Source organism: Trichosurus vulpecula, chromosome 2 (genome assembly GCF_011100635.1).
Source record: "Trichosurus vulpecula isolate mTriVul1 chromosome 2, mTriVul1.pri, whole genome shotgun sequence".
Classification (NCBI taxonomy): domain Eukaryota; kingdom Metazoa; phylum Chordata; class Mammalia; order Diprotodontia; family Phalangeridae; genus Trichosurus; species Trichosurus vulpecula.
Window position 1 is genome coordinate 82,149,936 of NC_050574.1, and position 23,968 is coordinate 82,173,903.

At 43.3% G+C, this 23,968-nt stretch overlaps 1 protein-coding gene across 1 annotated transcript in view; it reads right to left on the bottom strand.

Moving 5' to 3' along the window:
- The window catches only part of DNHD1 (dynein heavy chain domain 1), a 113,383-nt gene that overhangs the window by 31,038 nt on the left and 58,377 nt on the right, over positions 1–23,968 (bottom strand). The window contains exons 19-29 of the mRNA XM_036743773.1: positions 21,464–21,589; positions 12,941–13,038; positions 9,971–12,803; positions 9,434–9,608; positions 8,981–9,173; positions 8,586–8,868; positions 4,159–5,776; positions 3,700–3,908; positions 3,219–3,423; positions 2,916–3,018; positions 700–849 (exon numbers count right to left, since the gene is read on the bottom strand). Coding sequence (XP_036599668.1) covers positions 700–849; positions 2,916–3,018; positions 3,219–3,423; positions 3,700–3,908; positions 4,159–5,776; positions 8,586–8,868; positions 8,981–9,173; positions 9,434–9,608; positions 9,971–12,803; positions 12,941–13,038; positions 21,464–21,589 — 5,993 coding nt within the window. The remainder of the gene's footprint in view (positions 1–699; positions 850–2,915; positions 3,019–3,218; positions 3,424–3,699; positions 3,909–4,158; positions 5,777–8,585; positions 8,869–8,980; positions 9,174–9,433; positions 9,609–9,970; positions 12,804–12,940; positions 13,039–21,463; positions 21,590–23,968) is intronic.

The window sequence follows — 23,968 nt, forward strand, 5'->3', positions numbered from 1 at the left end:
ACCTCCTGGCTCCCCTGGCTTCAAGTCTCAGCTAAAGTCCTACCTTCTACAAGAAGCCATTCCCAGCCTCCCTTAATCTCAGTGCCTTTTCTCTGATGCTATTTCCAATTTTTCCTGAATATATCTTGGTCATACATAGTTATTTGCATGTTGTTTACCTCATTAGACTGGAAACTCCTTGAGAATGCGGGCTGTTTTTTGTTTTGCTTTTCTTTATATCCTCAGCATTTAGCACAATGCCTGGCACACAGTAAGTGCTTAATAAATGTGTGTTGAAAAACTTTCCCATAGGCACAGAGCTAAGTATCAGCCAGGATTAGAACCCAGTCCTTCTGACTATAAATCCAGGGTTCTTTCCATCCCATATGTTTACTCACTATGTGAATCTTTTAGCAAAACCCATCTGTAGCCCTGGCTGAACTGAGAGAGAGGAAGGGGGAAAACATAAGTGAGCTCCAGACTGGTAGCAACAGTAGAGAGAAAGCTATCACTAACCCCTGGCAACTCTGGAATGAGTGACGATAGACAGCAAAATAGGCAGTCCGGCACTGGGCCTAGGACTCTTTTTTTGAAGGAGCCACCTCCTCCAGGGTTCAGTGAGGGGTCCTGTGTCCACTCGGGTATTGCTTTAGTTTGATAGGTGGGAGAAGATGAATGGGGGAGGGGGGAGGTGAAAAGAGGGAAGGGGCAGGGGATCACCTGTTCAGTCAGTGACTCCTCCTGGCTCTGCAGTGTGTCTCTCTGCTTGGTAAGATTGTTGATGAGTATTTCCTGTTGCTGACAATCTGTCAGGTACTGAAGGTACTGGATCCGGTCTACCTCCAGCTGCTTCTGGCAGGTAACAAGGTCCTGGAGACAGAGAAGCCAGGCCCTCCCCAATTCTACCTCCCAGTGGTCCCTGCCCAATAGGTAGAAGGAGGTCAGAAGGAGAGGGTACAACCCAGCCAATTACTCAGGCAATAGTGTGGAGATAGAATACTATACTCCCAGAATACTAAGATTTTAGTGGTCATGGCCTTTAAAGATCACATTTCCTGAAGCATAAATCTCCTGGGTGTAACAACTACCTCATTGTGACCCTCCTTCCCCTACCACTGCCAAACTCAGGCTTAGTTTCCTATGTAGCTGGAATACTACTAACATTACTTCTCATGTCTGACGCTCTCTACATAAAATACTCCACCCCACAGGGGTAGGGAACCTGTGGCCTCAAGGCCACTTGTGGCCTTCTAGGTCTGGGTGCGGCCTTTTGACTGAGTCCAAGTTTTACAGTACACATCCTTTTATTAAGGGGACTTGTTCTGTGAAGTTTGGATTTAGTCGGAGGGCTGCACTTGAGTACCTGGAAGGCCACACGTGGCCTCGAGGCCACAGGCTCCACACCCTTAGCTGCTAATCATTAGACTGCAAGCTCCTTGAGAGCAGGGCCAATTTCTTGCTTTTCTTTGCATGCTCAGTGTCTTGCCTGAGAGCCATCCCATCTAATAAGGCATTGAATGCTTGCTAACTGAAAATAAAATAAAAATTAAAAGGTTCCCAGTCCTTAAACTCTAACCAGGGACCTTCATGGTGAAATGTCATTCTAAGGGATCAAGGTCCAGTGGGAGAGATACATTTTAGCCAAGAAGTTAAGGCTGAAATCATTGTGCTATATATTAAGGTAAAGTGAAGGGTTACTGTTGTTACTTTGTTAAAAGGAGTTCTTTAAAAGCTAAATTTGGCTATTATTTCTTAAAATTAAGTTTAGTTAGTTTCCTCAAAATACTGATGCCTTTTCCTTAGTTCGTGTGAACAGAGATGGGAGAGGAGGAAACAGTTTCAGAGGGGCTGGAATAGTCATGGGAATGAGACTAGATAAAATGGGCCATCACAGCTCTTCTATCGGCTGGCCCCACCCACCTACAATCTGTGTTAATTGGTCAAAGCCTCAAGTCTGATTGATGCACATGCTATTATCAATTACAGGGTGTTCCTAAAGTCTGGACACATAGGCAAAAATGCATATTTTCAAGAAACGAAATGAATGAAATTTTCAACATTTTATTTAATTGGAATATTAACAAATAACATCTTCAATATCATTTCCATCATTTGTGATGCAAAGGTTGATGCGCTTTGCAAGATTCACGTGAACTCAGTGCAATAACTCCACATTGCCATCAATTTTTGTATGTGTCCAGACTTTGGGGATACCCTGTATTCTTCTATCTACCAAAAATGAAGAAAACGCTTGAGAATAAACTCTCAGGGAAGGCCACCCAGGAAACCTGGACTCTATTATTCTCTAGGTAGCTTGCCAAAGTGATGCCCCTGACACAGGATAATTTTTAGTTCTTTCCTGAAATTTAGACTAAAACAGACAAGTGGCTCACTCCCTCATCATGCTCTCTTAATTTCCTAGGACACAGACAGGACTAACATTTTATGATTGATTCCCACAGCAGAGAACCACACCGAACTCACCTTTTCTCTATACCATCTGGATGCTCCAAGTGTGAGGAGAGACAGTGCCATACTCTTGACAATGCCAGAAGCATCATGCATCAATGCTGCTAAGAGTGGCTCACTCAACAGGTCTATTGACCAATCTTTCCAATAATCAGAAGCATCAGTGGGCTCTGGACACAGATCTTTCTCCCCACCAGTAATTACCTCAGGTGACAATTAACAGCAATGACTTCGAATTCCTGACATACATTTCCCCTGCACCCAATTACTAGCTATTTTGATAGTCAGCTCTCTAGTAAGCACTATGCAGTTTTTTCTTGTGCTTACTAACACTTCCCACACTTCAACAGTTCTCCTATTCCAAGGTGGCCTCATCCTCTGATGCTGCTCACACCCTGGACAAAATTGCCTTATGTCTTCTTTCACTACATTTGACATGGATTGGATCATCCCCTCACCATTCACACCTCATGGGCATATCGCAGCTCGAGCTCCAGGCTGTCCACCAGGCGGTTGTAGGCATTGTTCTGCTCTATCACCATGGTCAGTTTCCCGAGGGCTGTCTGAATCCTGAGAAAAGATGCCAGGGGTTGCAGGAAGGGGCGTTTAGAAAAGGGGCAAGAGCAGGAAGAGGGCCTAGGAACTCCCCCAGTGGAGCAGGACAAGGCCAGGTTAGTGTTTGATCATGGGCTTAGGGATGATGGGAGAGGAGTGGGTGACAAGGGACAGGGAAATCTGGAGACAGTATCAAGAGGGGCACAGGATCCCACCGCTGGATCTTGTTCTGGGTACGATTTGATAGCTGGAAGTACAGCAGCAAGAAGGTATCCAAGAAGTCCAGGAAAGTCTTGGGAGTGGCTAAGGGCAGCAGTGGACAGAGGAGCTGATAGTATTTGGTGGCTGACAGGTGGATCAGAGCCATAACTTTGGCCATATTGGCAACAGAGGCCTGCAGAGCTGGGAGCCGGGGATAGTCTGCAAGAAATCCAACCTTTGAATATAGGAAAGTGAAGAAGAAAAGGGGAACAGGGAAAGGAGCTGAGCATCAAAAAGGGGGAAGGAAGGGAAATGACAGAGAGGAAAGGGAGGAGATGCTTCGCCAGGGCTTGATGGGGAAGGGAAGTCTCTTCAGGAGAGGGAAGAAAGGAGGTGCTTTATCAGGACTTGGGCTAAGAGGAGAAGCTTCACCAAGGCAGGGCTGGGTAGGGAAGATGAGGTGAGGTGAGGTGAGGCAAGGTAAGGCAGGCTTACTAAGTTCTTGGCTTCTGTTAAAGGCACTGTCTAGGTAATGCTGGGCCAGGCTGATCAGGGTAGCCTGGTTCCAGGGCTCATAGTAGTCGATGCTGGCACAAGTAAGATCAAGGAGAGCCAGGAAGGTGGTGGGGCGGATCTGGGGAGGACTGGAACTATCAGACATCAGGATGAATAGGTGGAGGTTCTGGCACACCGTCCGGCGGAACCTATGGACAGGGGATTGATGAGTGGCCACTTAATCCCCTGAGCAGCCCAATCTCAACCCTCTGCATCCCGCTATATCCCTGTTTCTCCCCAACCTTCAACAAATAAGAGAGGTTTCTGAATTCAGAGAAAAGACCCTTCCTAAATGGCCAAGCTTCTACTACATGTCAGTAAAGCTATGTGACTCCCTTCTCCCCCATTCCCAGGGCCAGCCCCACCAGTCTCCCTCTGTGGTAGCCTGCATCACCCTACCTCTGCAGCATCATATCCTTCTTGGAACTCATCTTGACAGCTGTATTGTCCATGGACAGCTGCTCAGTAATGGCTTTCAGGTCCTCTTCTGCCAATTGGCCAGGGAAGTACCCTTCTTGTGCAAGGCCTAAGAGTAGGTTCAAAATGGAGGAACCTGCCCCCTCCGGCACCATCAGGGCTGCTGGCTCCCCAAGGAACCCTGCATGCCAGCTGGCTTTCCTGACACACTGCAGCACAGCCTCTTCAGGCTCCAGGGGCAGCTCAAAGAGGAGAGCCTGGCTAAGTCGGGCAGCTAGGCGCAGGGCAGTTCGTCGCCCTGTCCCCCTGGTATTTGATAGCAGAATTCCATGTCGGTGTGGACCGGCCAACACCCGGGCCAGGCGGACCACATGCTGGGCAAAGGGGTGACACAAGGAAAGGCGGGGGCCTGGGCCCAACTCTGGCAGCACTTCTGCCAGCTGCTTCTCCAGGACCTCCCAGGTTTGCTGCAGGTAGTGTCTGGGTTCCTCGGTAGTGGGCACCAGTGACAGTTCCTGTGTGAAGAGCAGCTCAGAGGCCCGTTCCTGGGGTAGTAGCAGCAGAGCAGGTAGCAACAGCGGGGCTGAAAAATTCAGGTGAGAAACTTTCTGCCAACGGATCCTAGCTTTTTTGTCTAGCTTTGGAGAAGAGATAGCATCATGGCTCAGATTCACAGAGATGTCTGAGGGAAAGGCCTTGTCAGGCTGTGGTACTAGCAAAGAGGTTAGGCCCAGGAATTTGGGCCCAGGGCCCAGTGAAGGCCAAGTCACAGTCAAGGCCAGCAGGTCTCTAGTCCCTGGTTCACCCTCATCTTCACTTTCGCTGCTGCTGTGGTCTTCCCACTGTGCCAACTCCTCCTCAGATTCTACCTCAGGTACCAGTTCCTTTTCCTCCTCTTCCTTCACCTCCCCAGGTGCCAAAATGCTCTCGTAACTGGCATTTGTGCAAAAAGCATTGGTCGCCACAGCCAGCAGCATCTGGACACAGCGTTCCTGTTCTGTGGCTGTAATAAGGCGATCAGTGAAGGTGCGTTGGGCCTCATGCAGCCACAGGTGGACTATGGTCCTGACGGCCACTAAAGCAGCCAAGCGGGCACCCCGGAGGCCTGACATGCGACGCAGCTGCTCTAGATTACTCTGTGGTTCAGTAAAGCGCACTGGGGGTCGAGGGTGCAGCAGCTGTAGGCTCTTGAGGAGATGTTCTATAGTATGTGGGGAGAAGCGGTAGTGGGGCCGGCAGGGGGATGGGGGGAAGTGTGTCCGCATTTCCTCCCAGGCATCTACTGTGGCAGTGACCAGTGCTCTTGCCGTGACCTCCTCCCTCTCCAGGGAGGGGAAGCGCCCAAGCCAGGCCTGGACCCCTGCACAATGCCTGGATAAAATGGTCACCCGGTTTACATTGCCTAGCAACAGAACTGTGAAGAGCCGGGTGAAGCGTGGGCACAAAGGCAGCTCGGAGCAGCAGGCTGCTGTGGCTGTGGCCAGCCAGTTGAAATGGGTGGGCACTGCCTGCAGCTCCAGTGAGTTATTGGCATACAATGTGTTATGACTCAGGACCTGACGCAGTGTTTCCAGCACAGGCTGACATTTCCTTGTGGGGTCTGCAGGCATCAGATGGAGAAGAGAGATAATTAGGCCTTTTGTAGGACAAACTCTCTGGCAGCCCCAGGTACCCACAGTTCACCAAGGAGAGTGGTAGGAATGGGGTATAAAGGCTGGGAGAGAGGGATTTGAGCAGTGGTGTGTGGTATGGGGAAGATGAGGGTCCATCAGGTGTATGGGTTAAGGATGTGTATCTCTATCTTACAAAGCAGAATCTTTCCTTTGCATTCCTCTGGTTCCTGCCTGGACTGGGTGCTCTAGAGGTAATGAGAATCTTATTTATTGTTCTGAGTGGACTTTTAAAAACAGTTCAATGCCCTGGAACACCAAACCATGCAGTATCATGTGATAAAATGACAGATGTTGAAGAAGTTGGGGGATTGGAGAGAGTAATTTGCAAGGAAAGTAGATGTAATCTCTTTCCTTTACTCCCTTCTCTCTGGCTTCAATATGCTATCACAGACTACAACGTATCAGAGCCCAGGATGGTAGAGATGGCCCAACAGGGGTACTAAGCAGAGATTTTTGAGGAAAAGAATGGCAGTGACCAACTTTGGGAGAAGATCAAGATAGCTTTTGACACTGAATCCTCTAGTGAACTGCTTCAGGATACACTCAGAGTTGAGAAGGAATATTCCACTACTCTATGACTGTGATACTGGGGGTAAGGGAAACTAAACAATAGATCTTCTCTGTTAAAGGCTTTTAGGAACTTTGTTCTCTTGGGAGTGATTATGCATCAACTCAGCTATTAACAGTAACAGGGCAGCATTTGATGAGGGTTGCTGAGACAGCTGACTCTACTTGAACAGCATGGCACCACATGGGGTTTTATAACTGTACCCTTTTCATCATAATTGTTTTCAGGATGAATGAATGGAAAAGCATTTAAGTGTTTACTATGGGCCAAATACTGTGCTAAACACAGAGAATACAAATACAAAAGCAAGGAGCTCACTTTCTAACGGAGGGACACAATATACATAAAATCATGGTGGCCATGACTCTTTCCAGAGGTAGTATTGATCTGAGGTGGAAAGAGTTGTTGGGGGAAGGGAGTAGGGCAGAAAGTGGCTGGGGAATGGTCCTACATAGTTTCAAGCTGAGTGAATGTCCTAGTTTAGAATGTGAACATGTGTCCTTTCTGCTCACTTCAAGAGTGGAAAAAGGTAATAATCTTATTTGGAAATGGAGTATGAGATGCGTTTTTGGAGATATTCTGAGAGCTCTACCTGGGGATAAAATAATGTAGGATAATAATTTAGGAATATTGTATGTGAATGACTACTTACATTTTAAACCCTAGATTGAGTAGAGAGGAACCTAGGTAATGGAAGGGGGCGAAAGTGAGTTACATGGCAATTCAGGCAATTTCCTAAATTACCTTTGGCAATAACATCAATCCTTTATCCACGGTGAGCACTGAAGCAAATCCCTGTGAGTCCCCTACTTTCCAGATAGGGGACAGTCTACCCGATTATCTTTTATACATCTCAATCCTCATTTCAGAAGTATGTGGGGAGACGATATAGGGTAGGAAAAGAGGAAGTGTGACATGGAATGGGTATAGAATGAAATGTGTGGGAATGTTGAGTGTGTGGTATGGAATTTAGCGAGTGTGTTGGAGAAGAGAAATGGGTTAAATATATGGTGTTAGCAGGAGATCCAACAGGGAAATGGGAAAACAGTGTGCCCCTGTGTGCTCCAGAAGACTGGAAGGTATGTTAGATTGGATATACTCTAATGTCCCTTCCAATTCAGAGGAGGTTCTGTAGTTGTAAGATCTAGTGGAACTGCTTCAGACAGAACAGGAACCTGGGAAAGCTAGACCTGGGAAGGGAAGACCTGAGTTCAAATCTAGCCTCAGACACTTAGCTGTGTGTTCCTGGGCAAGTCACTTAACTTCTGCCTGTCTCAATTTCCTCATCTATAAAGTGGGGATCATAATAGCACCTTCCTCCCAGTGTCGTTGTGATTATAAAATGAGATATTTGTAAAGTGCTTTGCAAACCTTAAAGCACTGTACACATTCTAGTTTATTATTGTTGTTGTTAGAACCAGCAGAGAACAATGGTCTCTTCCCATTTGGGCCCTTAGAACAACTCCCTAGTGAACACTCTTCAGAACAGAGGAAGGGGTCAGGTGTGAAGACAGTATCAGAACCAGAGGCAGTGAAACCTTTAGGGAGAATAAAGTAGTGGATTGTAAAGTCAATACCAGATAGCCTGAAATGCAGGTGAAAAGTCTGGCAGCCAGATAGGAAAATATCTTCCTTATCCAGAGTGCCAGGGATCAGGGAAAATCCATACGGGCCAGGAAGCTGCAAAGTAAGAGTGCAGCCCAGTCTGAGAGTCAGGGGAAACTTGAAAATGGTCCACAAAATAACTATTAGAAATGCAATCAGAGAGAACTGAGGAACTGAAGGGTGAATGGACAACCTAGCTAGAGGGACCCTAAGAAAAGGAACTGTAAACTGTGGGACATTGAGAACTTGATTGCCTGGTGATGGATCTAATAGTTGTGAGAGTGTGCATTAGGGTAGTTTAATGGTTATGCAGAAATGGAGGAGGGAACAGGCAGAACCCACCAACCTCCTAGGAGGATATGATGTGCCAATAACTCACTGAGGAAACTACAAAAAGCAAATCAGAGGTAGAGGACAAGGCAGACCCAAGAAGTCTCAAGGTAATAGTCACAAAAGGAAAAAAGCATTCTACTCCCCTAGGTGGTGGTTCTTATCTCAGGAGCCCATTGTTTTTGGAACCTGTAACATCTGTTCCATCCCATTCCCTAGTTCTGGACCCTCACCAGCTGCTGCCATGTGCAGGTCCTCCAGAAGGAAAAGTGAAGAGCCCTTGGAGGGGAAGATTTTCCCTGCCCAAACCTGGCTCTGTTTCTGGATCTCTTGACTCAGAAGGTTTCGTAGATGGGTTGTGGTGAGAGCCAGGTGGATCGGGATGTGCAAGCATGGGTGGTTGGGTTCCACTAGGACTTCCACGAAGGTAGACTTTCCAGAGCCAACCTCTCCAGTCAGCAACACAGGATGCCCCACAGTCAAGAGCAGGTCCATCACATACAGTACTCGCTCTGCCTGTGAGCAGGAAGTGGGACATCAGCTGTGGCCATTCACATAGCAAAGAAAGCCACTTCCAGACTGCTTGCTTCCCATATCACTTTCTTCCCTGTCCACTTATCAACCATACCTGAGGGGAGAGGTTGAAAGTGCCCAAAGAACCCTTGATCCGGCTGCTCAAGTAGAGGCCTGTGAAGGGGACCAAGGATCCATCCTCAGGGCAAAGATGTAAGTCAAACACAGAGGCTGAGGTGGGCAGCTCAATGCATTCAGGGTGGTGCTTCAAAATTCCCCTAACAAAGTTGTCAAAGCCAGACCAAAGCCTGTATAAATAAAAAGAGTGAGATACATTCCAACAGAATTCTCATCTGGGCTCTGGAGTCTATGTGCTGAATGCACATAGTTACTACTAGTTACATATACACAAAGTCTCTTACACAGAAATTGTCACACACAGAAATAACTGAAAGAAATGTCCCTTTCTTTCACACACAGAAATAACCGTTTGTTGAGTCCGGCACTGCCCTGCTTCCCCCAAACCAGAAGATGACCCCCAGGGTATCTGGTGTTTCCTTGTGGGCACCTGGATGGAAGGTGGGATCCAAAGCCCCAAATAAAGGCCAAGAGGAAGCTACTGATAACCAGCAAATGGTTTCGACGTTTTCTGTCCCCCTCCACATCTTTCTGGAGTCCCTCAGCAGAGATGCTGCCCTGAGTAGTCTCAGAGTCTTGGAGCATTGAACTTGAACTCGTGTTCTCTGGAAGTGGGAAAGATAGGGAGAGACAAAGGGGAGGAGGAAAGGGAAGAAAAAAGAGGAGCAAAGGGAAGCCTCTTACCCCAGCAGCTCCCTCTTGTCAGGCCCTGTCATCAGCCCCCTCTGTCCTGGGTTCTAGGACCGCTTCCTATCCCTGACCCTATGCTATTTACCTCTAATAGCACCCTAACCTTCTCCCCCCATCCCTTTTCTCCATCTCTATTTGCTCCTTTCCTCTCCTCCCCTTCTTTATCATACCTTAGGCTCTTTCCTTCACCCCATTTGCCTCCTCTTCCCTCATCCCAAGTCCATCCTGCTACCTCTCCTCCCCTTTCTTCTTCTCTTTTCCCCACCCTACACCTCACCGATGATGTGGTATTGCTCCTCCTCTGTGTAGTGCAGGTAGGGGTTAAGCAGCCCTCGAAGGAGGTGGGTCATGCTGTTGACCTCTGCCACACCTGGGCTGGATGCTGGCTGTCCATGGACATGGAGCACAGAGTTGGCACCATGGCGGTTTAGGAAGCGAAGCATGGTAGGCACTAGGCTATCTGCTAGATATTGCAGCTCAACCATGGTTTGGGGGAGCAGATAGTACTCTCGGGGCAGTTCTGTCATTAGAGTTGCAAGCATAGCTTGCCATGTCTGATGCCCTCCACACCATACCAGGGCACAGCTTCCTACTACAAAAGGAGACATACTAGCTGTATTCACCACCTCTAACAAGATCCAGGTGTCTGGTGGCCGAGGTATTTGTTGGCCATTGGGCAGACTAAGCTTAGCACTGTCACTCAGCAAGGAGGCAATGGGATCCAGCCAGGCAGCACTAGGCACTCCATCACAGACCAGCCAGTGCTGAACTCCTCGTGGGTCTCTCTCATGTTGGTTTATGCCAGACCACAGCTGCTGAGAAAAGACCCCATGGTTCCAACAATGTTCCTCAAACCAGCCCAGGAACTCCTCTGGGCTGAGGCTGCTGGGGTATAGAGAGGTGATATACACAGGCCTAATATTTCTAGCGGCTTTGTCCCTGTATGCCAGCTGGTTCTGGACCTTAGCCAGGCTCTGCCAGCATGTGCTCTTGCCACTGCCAGGTGGACCCATGAGCAGGATCCCAGGCACTTGCCTCAAGGCCTGGCTCAACTGCTCCAGAGAGGCCAGAAAATCAGGACCAACATATAGGCCAATCTGCCGTAATTCATCTGCCAGTTTTGGTGGAGTCATAGTCCATGGCGTGGCCAGCACATTGCCTGCCCCTGAGAAGATGCCGCAGAGCAGCTGGCGCAGCATATGGAGACGGGGCCTCTCAGGGCCACTGAACAGTGGTGAGTGGAGTAGGGCATGAAGCAGAGCAGCCTCCTCAGCAGCACCTAGAGTTCGAGGAAGTGGGGGACCCTGTTGATCCTTAGGAGTTTCCAAGAATTGTAGGGTAGTCTCAAGCACCTGTATAAGTAGGGGGAGGCGGCAGGGCTGTAGCCCAAGTTCTAGATCCTGCTCCAAGGAGAAGAATGTGGCCAGACGAGATGCCAGGCGCACAGCATCCCGGAGGCCAGCACCCACTAGGGTTATTTCAGTCAATTGCTGTAGATCTGGCAGTGTCATGGCCACTGGGCGAAGCAGGAAGCGCAGATTGGTGGGTAATGTGGAGCTCAGGTGGGTGAATGTTAAGAAGCATCCGTAGCCAAAGCGCACATGAACTCGATGATTTTCAAAGAAGCTGTTGCCTAGGACCTGGGGCAGCATGGGATCCACCACAGAGATATCTTGAGCTCCCTGTAGCAGAGGCACATAGAGACGGTGCAGATCACCCAAGCGCTGGCCCAGAGCAGAGAGCAGGCCAACTGGCAGAGCGCCTGCAGCTTTTAACAGGAGCCAGGCACCACTCTGCAAGGCTCCAGTCAGGTAGGAGCCCAGGCAGCGGGCCTCTATGTGCATCACACAGTGCAGTGTCACCAGCTGGCGGCCTAGGGCAGAAGCCAACCTGGACACTAAGGCGCTCTTGCCCACACCGATAGGGCCTAGTAGGGTCCCACATGCCACCTCCTTCAGAGCCAACAGCAGCCCCAGAGCAGGTCGTTCAAGCAGGAGGTTGGCTACTCGTCTCTGGCCAGGACCCACATACTCATAGCTATATAGGAAGGAGTGATCCAGTAATTCAACCCAACATGTGGGATTGCTCTTGTGGGATAAGCACACTTGGGGTGATTTGTTGGAAAAATCTGAGCTTTGGCTGTTGTTTCGAGGGCCCAAGTAGTACTTCAACTGGCGGGCCCAGTGGAAGTCTTTAAACTCGCTGACCTGTTGCTGCTGCAGAAGCAATGCAGTGTCCCTGTGGGCTACAGCCCCTGTAAGCAACAGGCTCAGCAGGAGGGACAGTCGAGGAGAAGCAGGGGGGTGTCCAACGTGGGTGCTCCGTTGCTCACGGGCAAAGTGGGCCAGGGCTTCCAGCTTGCGGAGCTGCATGAGACTGAGAAGATGGGTCCTTTGATTCAGCAGTATCTCCTCCACCTGAGTCCGCCAGGCCACCTCCTCGGCTACTAGCACACACTGGACTGGGAAGGCCTGGGCTAACTCTAGCCATTGATGGCCATGAAGATACAGGGGGGGCTGCCCAGGATCTGGGGGTTGCTCGAAGACACGGTCCAAGGAATGATGTAGGGCCAGGCGAGCAGCCACACATTCTGGAAGCCCATGTACCAAGGCTGCACGTATCCATTGTTCAAGACAGGTTAGCCACTTGGGGACATCGTGTTGCAGGGGCAAGGGGGAACGCAAGGTCAATACCTCCCCATATGTGCCTAGAATTGATTGTGCCTCTTCTTTGATCTCCAGGGCACTGGCTCCTGAGGAGATACAAGATGGCCCAAATACCACACCCTGAACATGGGGGAAGCAGCGGTGTGTCCACAGCTGGGCCTCAGTGGCCTCCCTGGGGGCTGACATCAGGGCTACTAGTTCCCTGTCACTGAGGAAAAAGAGGCGAGGGAAGCGAGAGCGGACCCCATAGAGCACTGTTTCTAGGGCTGTGATGATATGCTCCAGTTCTACATTGCCTGCCTCTAAAAGCTTCTGCAGCTGTTGGTCTTGGAATTTGGGATTTCGTGAACTGCTAGGCACCATAAGAGATAGCACCAGAGGGTCCTCCATGGAGATCTGCATGAGTTCTCGGTATTGAGAGTCTACCACTTGGAACCTTTTACTCTACGGGAGGAAGAAGAAGAAGATTGAAAAAGATTGTAAGGAAATGAGGCAGAGGAAGCAGAGAAGACACCGATCAAGTAATCCCTGCCTGTTGCTTTCCTCATTTGTTCTACAACATACCCACCCCACTTTCTCACCAGTTCTGGGCTGGGGAAGTTGATCTTCATCTCATAGATAACTTTATTCAGAAAGATCCACTTCTGTTGGAAAACCACCCAAACCTCCATCAAAGCACCTGCAAAGAGAAAAAGAAAGAAGATCTGGGGTAGGGTTATTGGGGTATTAAGGGTTAGAGCAGAACCAGGCTCATTGTTCTTATTGAAGACCAACCCCAAGAATAACCAAGAATGAAGGTGATGATATGGCTGTAAAAACATAATGGATCCATTATATCATTAATGTGGGTATTCCTTCTACCACTGCAAACTGTAGCCCTTCCACACCTTTTCATCCTGTGTTATTTTTATGCATTTCTTTCCATAAATCCTACAGAGAGGATCCTTTGATAATTCAATATCCTTCAACAGCCTTCAATATTTTACAACAACAGAATCTCAGAATTGAAAGATCCCTCATTAGTCATGTAATTCAACTCCTAACCATAGCCTGAAGCCTAATAAGTAGCCCGCCTCTGGGTAAAGATCTTATAGTGATGGATTTACTACTTCCTGATACAAATATGCCTATCTCACTCTTAGAAAGCCCTTTAACTGGAATCAGGAAGGGAAGTTTTACCCATCTTTTCAACCCTGTTACAGCAATAATTAAAGTCTTTGTTCTGGTAGGCCTAAATCTGCCTTTCTGCAACTTTCCCACATAGCTCCAACTTGTGCCCTCTGGGACCATACAGAAGAAGGCTAATTCTGTTCTCCATATGACAATATTTCAAGTATTTTAAGGCAATCGTGCTCCCATTATGTCTTCTCTTCAACATGCTTAACGACATACTCAATCCTTTCAAACAAACCTCATGTGGTGGAAAATGACCTCCTTCATCAACTAGCCCCTTTCTAGGTGTATAATAATAATAGCAAGTATTTATATAGTGTTGTATATACATTAACTCATTTGAGCCTCAAAGCAACCCTATGAAGTAGGTGCTTTTATTATCTTCATTTTAAAGATGAGGAAACTGAGGCAGAGAGAGGTTAAGTGACTTGTGCAGGGTCACTCGGCTAGTAACTGAGGCAAGATTTGAATTCAACTTATAGTTGAGACTTCAGAGTTGCTTTAATTTGCATTTCTCTAATTCTTAATAATTTGGACTATTTTTTCATATGGTTAAAAGCTTGGATTTCTTCCTTTAAAAACTGCCTGTTTTTATGTAGTACCTAGTAATACCACTGCTAGTTTTATACCCCAAAAATATTAAAGAGAAAAAAGGACTAGTGTGCAAAACGATAGCAGCTCTTTTTGTGGGGGCAAAGAATTGAAACCTGAGAGGGTGCTGCATCGATTGGGGAACAGCTGAACAGGTCATAGTATATGAATGTGATAGAATACTGTTGTGATTTAGGAAATCATGAAGATACTGGTTTTGGAGAAACCTGGAAAGACATATATGAACTGATACACAATGAAATGACCAAAACCAGGAGAACAATTCATTCAATAAACAAAATTGTAAAGACAAACAACTTGGAAAGACTTAGGAATTCTGTTCAATGCAACAACCAACTACATTCCCCAGACTTACGATGAAACATGTTATTCACTTCCAGATGAAGAAGTGGTAGACTCAAAGTTCAGACTGAGACTTTTTTTTAAACATGGTTATTGAGAGAATTTGTTTTCCTTGTTTGTAAAGGGTTTTGTTTTTCTTGCTTTCTTGGTGGAGAGGAAAAGAGCAAGTGGGAGGGAGACAATGCAGGCCTAAAAATAAAATGGAATTAAATAAAAAAGTGAGGGGGAGGGGAACCCTACCTATTTTCTTTTGACACATGTATTTACTGGGGAATGGCATTTGTTCTTACAAATTTGAATTTGTTATTTCTATATTTATATCCAGACATTTATTAAAGAAATTTGCTACAAAGATTTTTTTTAAAAAAAAAAAACTTCCTGTTTCCTCATTTTAACTGAATCGGTTTTGTTTGTGCAAAAACTTTTAAGTTATATGTAATCGAAATTGTTAATTTCATTTTCTAGGATCCTCTCTATCCCTTGTTTGGTCATGAACTCATCCCACATCCATAGTTGACAAAGGTATCTTCTTTCTTGCTGCTCTAACTTATTATGTGACCTTTTATGTCTATGTCATCTATTCATTTGGAGCTTATTGTGATGATAATAATAATGGTGACAGTGATGATGATGTTATAACAATTAATAATAACAACAATAGTTATCATCTTATGCAGCAATTTAAGGTTTACAAAGCTTCACAAATATAATCTCATTTTATCCTCACAACAACCCTGGGAAGTAGGTGTAATATTATCTCTATTTTACACATGAGGAAACTGAGCCTGGCAGAGGTTAAGTTACTTGCCTAGGGTCACATAACTAGTAAATATCTGATTGCTTTCCAGTTTTCCAGGAGTTTTTGTCACAAAGCAAGTCTTGACCCAGTAGGTAGGGGTCTTTGAGTTTATTAATACTATCATTTGTTTATTTTTATCTTATACTTAAGATAATTATATCTTATCTTTATCCTTAATCTGTTCCACTGATCAACTTTGCTATTTTTTAACCAGCTAAATTGTTTTATAATTACTCCTATAATAGTATAGTCTGAGTTCTAGTATTGCTAGAATCCCTTTCCTTCCTACCTTTTAAAATTATTTCTCTTGAGATTCTTGACATCTTTTCCCTCCAGATGAATTAATTTTTTTTCTAATATTAATTTGTAAATTAATTCTTAGGTAAGGTTTTAGTTGGTATGACACCAAATAAGTACATTAATTTAGGGTGCATTATCACTTTTTATTATATTGGTATGACCTAATCATGAAGAGTTAATTTCTCACCAGTTATTTAGGTCTGTAATTCAGTAGTCTTTTATAGCTGCATTGATGTAGTTTCTGTGTGTGCGTCTTGGTACACAGACTCTCCAGTATTTTATACATTCTATAATTATTTTGAATTAAATTTCCCTCTGAAGGATTTTGTTAGTATTCAGAAATGCTAAAGATTTATGTGATTTGTTTTATATTCCACAACTTTTAAAAAATTGTGTCAATTAATTTTAGTTGAATAAGGTTCTTTGAACCATCAGAACATCTTCAAAAGGTGATCATTTTGTTTCTCTCTTTGAATATGCTTATTTTCTTGATTTCTTAGCTTACTCCTATGCATAGCATTTCTAGGATTATATCAAATAATAATGATCAGAGGGCAGCTAGGTGGCGCAGTCAGTAGAGTACCGGCCCTGGAGTCAGGAGGACCTGAGTTCAAATCCGGCCTCAGACACTCGACACAAGTACTAGCTGTGTGACCTTGGGCAAGTCACTTAACCCCAATTGCCCTGCCAAAAAGCAAAAAAAAAAAAATAATAATGATCATTCTTTACCTTTGATCTTACTTGAAAGGCCTCCAGTGTTTTCTTTACTACATATATTGCTGGCTGTAGGTTTCAGATATACAATTTACTAAGGAAAGGTCCATTTATTCCACTCATTTAATTATTATTTATTTCTTTTGTACAATGATCAACTATGAATGACAGCTGTTCCCAGGAACACCATGATCCAAGACAATTCCAAAGGACTCCTAGGGAAAATGATATTCACATCCAAAGAAAGAACTGATGGAGTCTGAATGCAGATTGAACCATACTATTTTCACTTTATTTTTTTCATGGTTTTGGTGGGGGGCTGTGTTTGGAAATATGTTTTACATGATTGCACATAGTAACCAATAACAAACTGCTAACCATCTTAAGGGGAGGGAAGGTGAGAGAGGAAGGGAGAAAATTTTTAAACAAGTGTTAAAATTTGGCTTTACGTGTACTTAGAAAAAAATAAAATGCTATTTTAAAAAATAAAATACTACTTTAAAAATGATGAAGGGAATGGTTTCAGAAAAAAAGGGAAGATCTGCATGAACTAATGCAAAGTAAAATAATCAGAACCAGAACAATTTTATACAGTGACAGCACTATTGTAAAGATAATCAGTTCTGAAAGACTTAGTAACTATGATCAACACAATGACCAAACGCAGTTCTAAAGGACTAATGATGAAACATGCTACCCACCTCCAAAAAGTAGGTTAAAAGAATAATTAAACAACAACAACAACAAAGACTCCAACCATTTAAAAAAACTATTATGGTGACAAGGATGCTCAAGAAACAAATCCAGAAGAGAATGACTCAAAAATATCTACCTGCTAACAGGAAAATTTTTGTTCAACAGCTTGGGCAAAAATTCAAAGAGAATTATGAGTTTAAAATGTTTTTATAAATGAAATGAGAATGCTAGAGAAAAATTGGAAAAGAAATAAGAGTTATGGCAGAAAGGACTTGAAAGAGAATTTATAGCTTGGCACAAGAAGAACCTTTCTCAAACAACAAATTTCTTGAAAATTAAAATGGACCAAATAGAAGCTAATGACTCCACAAGACTAAATGAAATATTAAAACGAAGTCAAATGTAAGGTATCTTATAGCAAAAATTAATGACCTGGAAAATAGATTTAGGACAGATAATTTAAGAATCATTGAACTGCCTGAAAGCTATACCACAAAAAGAACCCAGACATCATATTTCAAAGGAATTTTAAATGAAAACTGCTCAGATCTCTTAGGAGGCAAAGTGGAAATAAAAACAAAATCGCTGGTCACCTCCTAGAAGAAATCGCAAAATGAAAATTTCCAGGAACATGATAGCCAAAATCCATAGCTCCTAAACAGAAGAAAAATCCTGTAAGCAACCAGAAAGAAAAAATCAAATACCAAGCAGCCAAAAGGAATGGAGAACTTAGAATTACAATATTCCAGAAGCCAAAGGCTTACAACCAAGAAAGAATAACTTGCTCAGAACAATTAAGCATAAATCCTACAGGGGAAAAATAGATTTTTAGCAAAATAGAGGACTTCCAAGCATTCCTGATGAAAAGATCAGAGTTGCATAGTAATTCTGAGGATCAAACACAGTTGTTAAGAAAAATATAAAACCACAAATGCAAATAATCAATCATAAGAGACTAAACAAGGATAATGTACCTACATTCTTTGGAGATGATACATGTGTTCCGCTCTGAACTCTATCATCGTGAGGGATAATTAGAGAGAGTCCAATTAGACTAGGACAGGGAGTGATTCTGTTATATCTTGATGATCTCTTAAAACTCACTTGAGATTAGCCCTTGGACAGTAAGGGTGGGAGGGGGAAGATTTTCACAATGACTGGGAGCTTCTTGAGGAGACTGAGTGAAAGGAGAGGTTGCTGTTGTCACCTAGATACAATGTGACTGGGGCAGCAGATGGTGTCCACCAAATTTTTTAATAATTCCCTTTTTTAATAGGAAGGTAATGAGCTAAGTGCAAAGCAGTTTACAAATATTCTCTCGTTTTATCTTCACAACAACCCTGGAAGGTAGGTGCTGCTATTATTCTCTTTTTACAGTTGAAGAAACTAAGGTTAACAGAGGTTAAGTGACTTGCCCAAGGTCACACAGGTAAGTGTCAGAGGCCAGATGAGAATTTAGAACATCCTAATTCCAGACGCAGCACTGTATGCACTACTCTACCAGCTGCCTTCGTTAAGACCATGAGAGATAAGCTGTGAGATGGGTGTGCCTATGTGTGCTTTGTCATAGGTCTAAGAGAAATAAACCAGCCAAGAGGAAGTGGCAGGCCCTATATTGCCCTAGTCCTACTTCCATTTGTGTTTTTCTTAAATTTATTCTATTAAAGAATACATTTACCAGATTTAATGTTATTTCTCATAAACACCTATAGTCAACTCCATCCTTATGTTGCTGTGTGTCCCTTTATTTGCAGCATAAGGGCACAACGAAAGCCACCTAGGAGGGATTTTTCCCCAGTGCTGAGATGGAAGTTCAATCTCCAACCTATTGTTAGAAAGTTGTGCACTATAACTAGGAGTATGAGCACAAGCCATTTCATGACTACCCTTCTAAGTGCAGAATTACAAGCATACCTTGTTTTATTGAGTTTTGTTTTATTGCACTTTTAAGATATTATAGGGGTTTTTTTTGTTGTTGCTGTTTTTGTTTGTTTTACAAATTGGAAGGTTTATGGCAACTCTTATGGAGCAAGTCTATTGGCACCACTTTTCCAGCCACATGTGCTCACATCCTGTCTCTGTGTCATATTTTGGTAATTTTCACAATATTTCAAATTTGTTCATTATTATTTTATCTGTTACGGTGATTTGTGATCAATGATCTTTGTTGTTAGTATTGTAAGTGTTTTGGGGTACCGTGTACCATGCCCATATGGAAGACAGAAAACTTATTAAATATGAGTGTTCTGATTGCTCCCCTGATTGGCTGTTCCTTTGTCTTTCTGGCTGTCCTTGGGCCTCCCTATCCCCTGAATCATAACAAGAACTGAAGAATATTACATAACCTTACTGGATAAAGCAGCAGCAGAGTTTGACAAGACTGACTCCAATTTTGAAAGAAGTTCTACTGTGGATAGAATGCTATCAAAAAGCATCACATACTACAGAGAAATCTTTCATGAAAGGAAGAGTCAATCGTTTGCATCAAATTTCATGGTTGTTTTAGTTTAAGAAATTACCACAACCACCTCAGCTTTCAGCAACTACCACCCTGATCAGTCGGCAGCCATCAACACTGAGGCAAGACTCTCCACCAGCAAAAAGATTACAACTTGCCGAAGGCTCAGATGATGATTAGCATTTTTTTGCAATAAAATGTTTTAAAATTAAGTATCTACATCATTTTATTAGGCACAATATTATTGCACACAATAGGCTACAGTATAATGTACACATAACTTTTATATGCACTGAGAAACAAAAAAAAATTTGCAACTCACTTTATTGCAATATTCTCTTTATTGCAGTGGTCTGGAACTGAACTCATAATATCTCCAAGGTATGCCTATACTACGCATGAGGTCCTTATCTTAGAAATCTGCTTTAGACCAGAGTTTAGGTTACATTGTCATAATTATATCATCAATAGCCTATTGTTCTTGATTTGATTTCACTTGTAGAATACTGTAATGACATATTATCTTTCTTTTTAATGAACTTGTTAAAATATCTTTAAGACCTAGAGTTCATTTCAGATTGACTGGAATTTTCCATCACATAGATCGCATGGTTACTTCCCCCTGAAGTTCCTGTTCTTTCTATTTCACCAACCAATTTGTTACTTTTCAGAATAATACCTTCTCTTGTTACCTATTCTATCTCTGAAAGAAGAAATCACCAAGTCAAAACTTTATCAGACAACTGCCATCAGAATAAAGAGATACCCTAGTGTTCAGGAAGTAAGTTTAATTCTCTGTCTCTGTGCCAACTTCACAGTTTACATTAAGAACTCTTCATGCATTCATACACTGGTAATAGATTCCTCATCAAAATATCATCTGTTTCTTCTGTCCTTCGACTGTCACCCAAATGTTCTCATTTATGTTTCTTCCCTCTTGTTTGTGGATTTCCTTACCAATAAATAGTTTTATGACATGAAATGTCACTCTTACCCCACCCTATCTTGATCTGATCCTTTTAAACTAAAGTGTATTTCTCCACTGTTATTCTAGTCATGATAAGCATCCCACCAAATGTCAGTGTTAGCTATGGGGCCACATTTACTACCAAGGTATCAATCTTAAGTCTAACTCACCCTGCTTATTACTCATGCTCTCCTCATTTTTATACAGACAGCCAAGTCCATGGATACCATTTCTGCCCCTATTCCCCACCATTGCTTTCTGTGAGTATTTTTGCTTCTGTTTTTCATGTCCTCTTTCTGGTGCAGTCAAGTAGACCTGAGTTCAAAGCTAACCTCAGACACTTACTAGCTGCAGGGCCTTGGGCAAGTCACTTAACTGCTATCTGCCTCAGTTTCCTCAACTGTAAAATGGAGATAGTAATAGCAACACTTACCTCCCAGGGTTGTTATGAGGATCATGTTCGTAAAGCGTTTAGGATGGCATTTGGCACATAATGAGTTATGTACACTATCTATCTATGGACTATATATGTACATATACTGTATATGTATATGCACATGTATATATCAGTTAATACTATGTCATAGGTGCTACTCTTTGCAGTATCTGCCTCCCCCTTTTAAAGCTTAAAGCCCTCTTGATTAGTCAGATAGTTTCTAGACAAATGCATTCTTTCTGGTCCTCCTTTGGTGTACCCTTCTCTGGTTATAGTGCAGCTTCTCTTTAAAGGTTGGTAGAGCCAAAAACTGAAGCTGATGGATCAGTCCCTGGGATCTGTAACATGGAAACTGCGTACACAGACTCTCATTTCCTTACATTCTCTTCTCAGGGTCTCTCATAGCCCCAGATACATCTTTCTACTCTTATTCCCTTACATCCTCTTCCTTCCCTCAAGAGCTCTTACTCTTTCATCTTATCCCGAATCCCCTAACGCATGCACGCACACACACACACACACACACACACACACACACACACACACACCCCTTTTCATTCCTTTAGATCTCCTAATGCCCCTCTCTTCCTGTGGACCCTGCACTCACGTAGGCCCCGAAAGATGGTCACCCATTCCTGGGCTTGGTCTCGGATACTCCCAGCATAATGGGAGTTCAAGATTTTGAGTAACATCTGCAGGCTTTCTTGAATTCCATCTTGCAGGCTACTGATATCTGGAAATAAAATAAGGTACAGTATAGTTTGGGCAAGGGACAGTTAATAAGGTTCCATTCTTCCTGGAGCCACCCCTTCCTCTAGCGTATCCCCTCTAAGCCTATGGGAGACACTGGGCTACTGGAAAGTGGGGATGAAGAACGGGTTTGGAAAGAAAATTCACCCTCACCCAAGAGCAGTATCAATTATACCATCTGTGGCTAGGGTTTTGATGAAGTAGATGAAAGAATTGAGAACCTTTAGGGCCTTATATTCCATAAAATCTACTGTGTATTATTTTTATAGTTTTTAAAAAATTTATACTCCCTAAGTTTCTTAGTTCTTTTTCAAATTTCAATGATGCGTGTGGCTGAGGGAAAAAAAGAGTTAAAAGTGCTGGGCTATCACTGAGGGAATTGAGGGCATTAGAACAGCAAGAGGTTAATCATGGGAAGTGAGTGAACCACACTGACTCCATCTTGTGACAATTTTTTTTCTGTTCAGTTATGGGTGTAGTCCAATTTCCATCTTAGGAGAAAACTATTCAATTGTGGGAATTGGGAGAAAACCTTGTTGCATTGTTACCGTTCATAGCTGGGAAACTGGATCACCTCTACCTACTGCTTAGAGAGCCTTAACTAAGTCTCCTATCACTACCATATTCTGCTTCCATGTCAGCTTGGGATATGTTTCTGGAACTCATCATCCATTTCTTCCACTTTTTACAGGCCAGGTCATCTGTATCATAATGCCACGAGAATATCACTTCTGTATCCCTCTCCTTTGATCCTCAGATAAATCCTTTTCACCATTATTCCATGGTCTAGTTCATGGATTTCTACATAGTTTATTTTGTTGATAAGCAATATTACTTCACCATGTCTTTTATCTACTCTATTCCTTTTGAAGGAAGTATAGCCTTCCATTGCCATATTCCAGGGATGACTAAATATCCATTAAGTTTCAATGATACCTAAGACTTTCTTGATCACAATTATCTTGTGTTAAGATCTGAAATTCATTTTATTACTCATACTCTGCACATTTCTGCACATAATCCCTGTAGAGACATCTAAGACTGATAATTATTACTGCTCCTCTTTCTGGATATTGTTTCTTCCATTCTACTGGGCACTTCCACTGCTATTCTTCCTATATCATACTTGCTACTGTCCACAGTATGTGGTTTAGAGGTTGTATTTGGGTAGTTTGTCCTCTGTTTTCAGTTTAAAGCCATCTTCATTTATTTTGATTCTTCAAGTCTTCACACAACTATATTATCCCAGCCCTTATACACTCTTTCCCTTATCCAAAAGTTCATCTTAAGCTATCATTTAGAATTCCAAATTCTATTCTCAAGCATAATCTTCTCACCAAGCTGTTCATTTTCCATATCTTCCTTTCTCTTCACATATTCAAATGATGGCAATAATAAAAACACCATCTAAGATCTTAGGTTCCTGTGCAGAATTTTATAATCTCTGGAGATGTTTCCTAGATTCTGTCTGACAATATGATAGGATAATTAAAGGAGTACTAAATTTGGAATCATAAGACCCAGGTCTGAATCCTAAACCTGTCACTGTCTAAATGGCCTTGGGAAAGTCACCTAACCTCTCTGAACCTCAATACCCTCTTCTTTAAAATGAGGGGTTTGACTAGATAACTTCTAAGGTCTGAACTAACTCTAAATATGTCTATTAGATGACCTCTAAGGTAATTTTTAACTCGAAATCATAGATCCATTCATGAATCACCAGAAGAGGGTAGTACTTATCAGGTGTTAAGTCTCAGGAGGCTATCTATTCCAGATAATAGGATTTAAGAAAACAGAATACCTCTCAAATTGGTCATATTGCACTTATGATTGCTTCTATATCCCTTCCCCAGCAGGAAGTCACTCACTGCCAGAACTTGTCTTCTTTTTCTGTCCAATATTAAATGCCCTTTTCCTGGAAGCCTTTATGGCTCCCCTTCATGATTCCACAGTGCATAGCAGCTGCTTCTGCCTCCAAAAGTCAATTTTTGGCTCTTGTGGGAAGACCTTTTAACATGTTATATGGCTTCAATTGTTCACTGGGTTTTATTTTCTTTCTTCACTCTATATTAAGGTGAAACTTCACCAGAAGCTCTGAACTGATTTCTAATCAACTACGTCACAACCTTTTTAGGGTACCCTTAGAGAAGCATATCCCACTCTTACTAAAAGTACTCACAACATTTTAATTCCATTTATGATAACTTATCTCTATGAATCAAGATTCTCAGTTTTTTTCTCAATCAAATACAAAGCTACAGTCAGGATAACACAGGATTTGGCAGCTTCCACATTAAAGAACTGGAGGGCTTGGAATATGATATTCCAGAAGGTAAAGGAATTAGGATTACAACCAAGAATC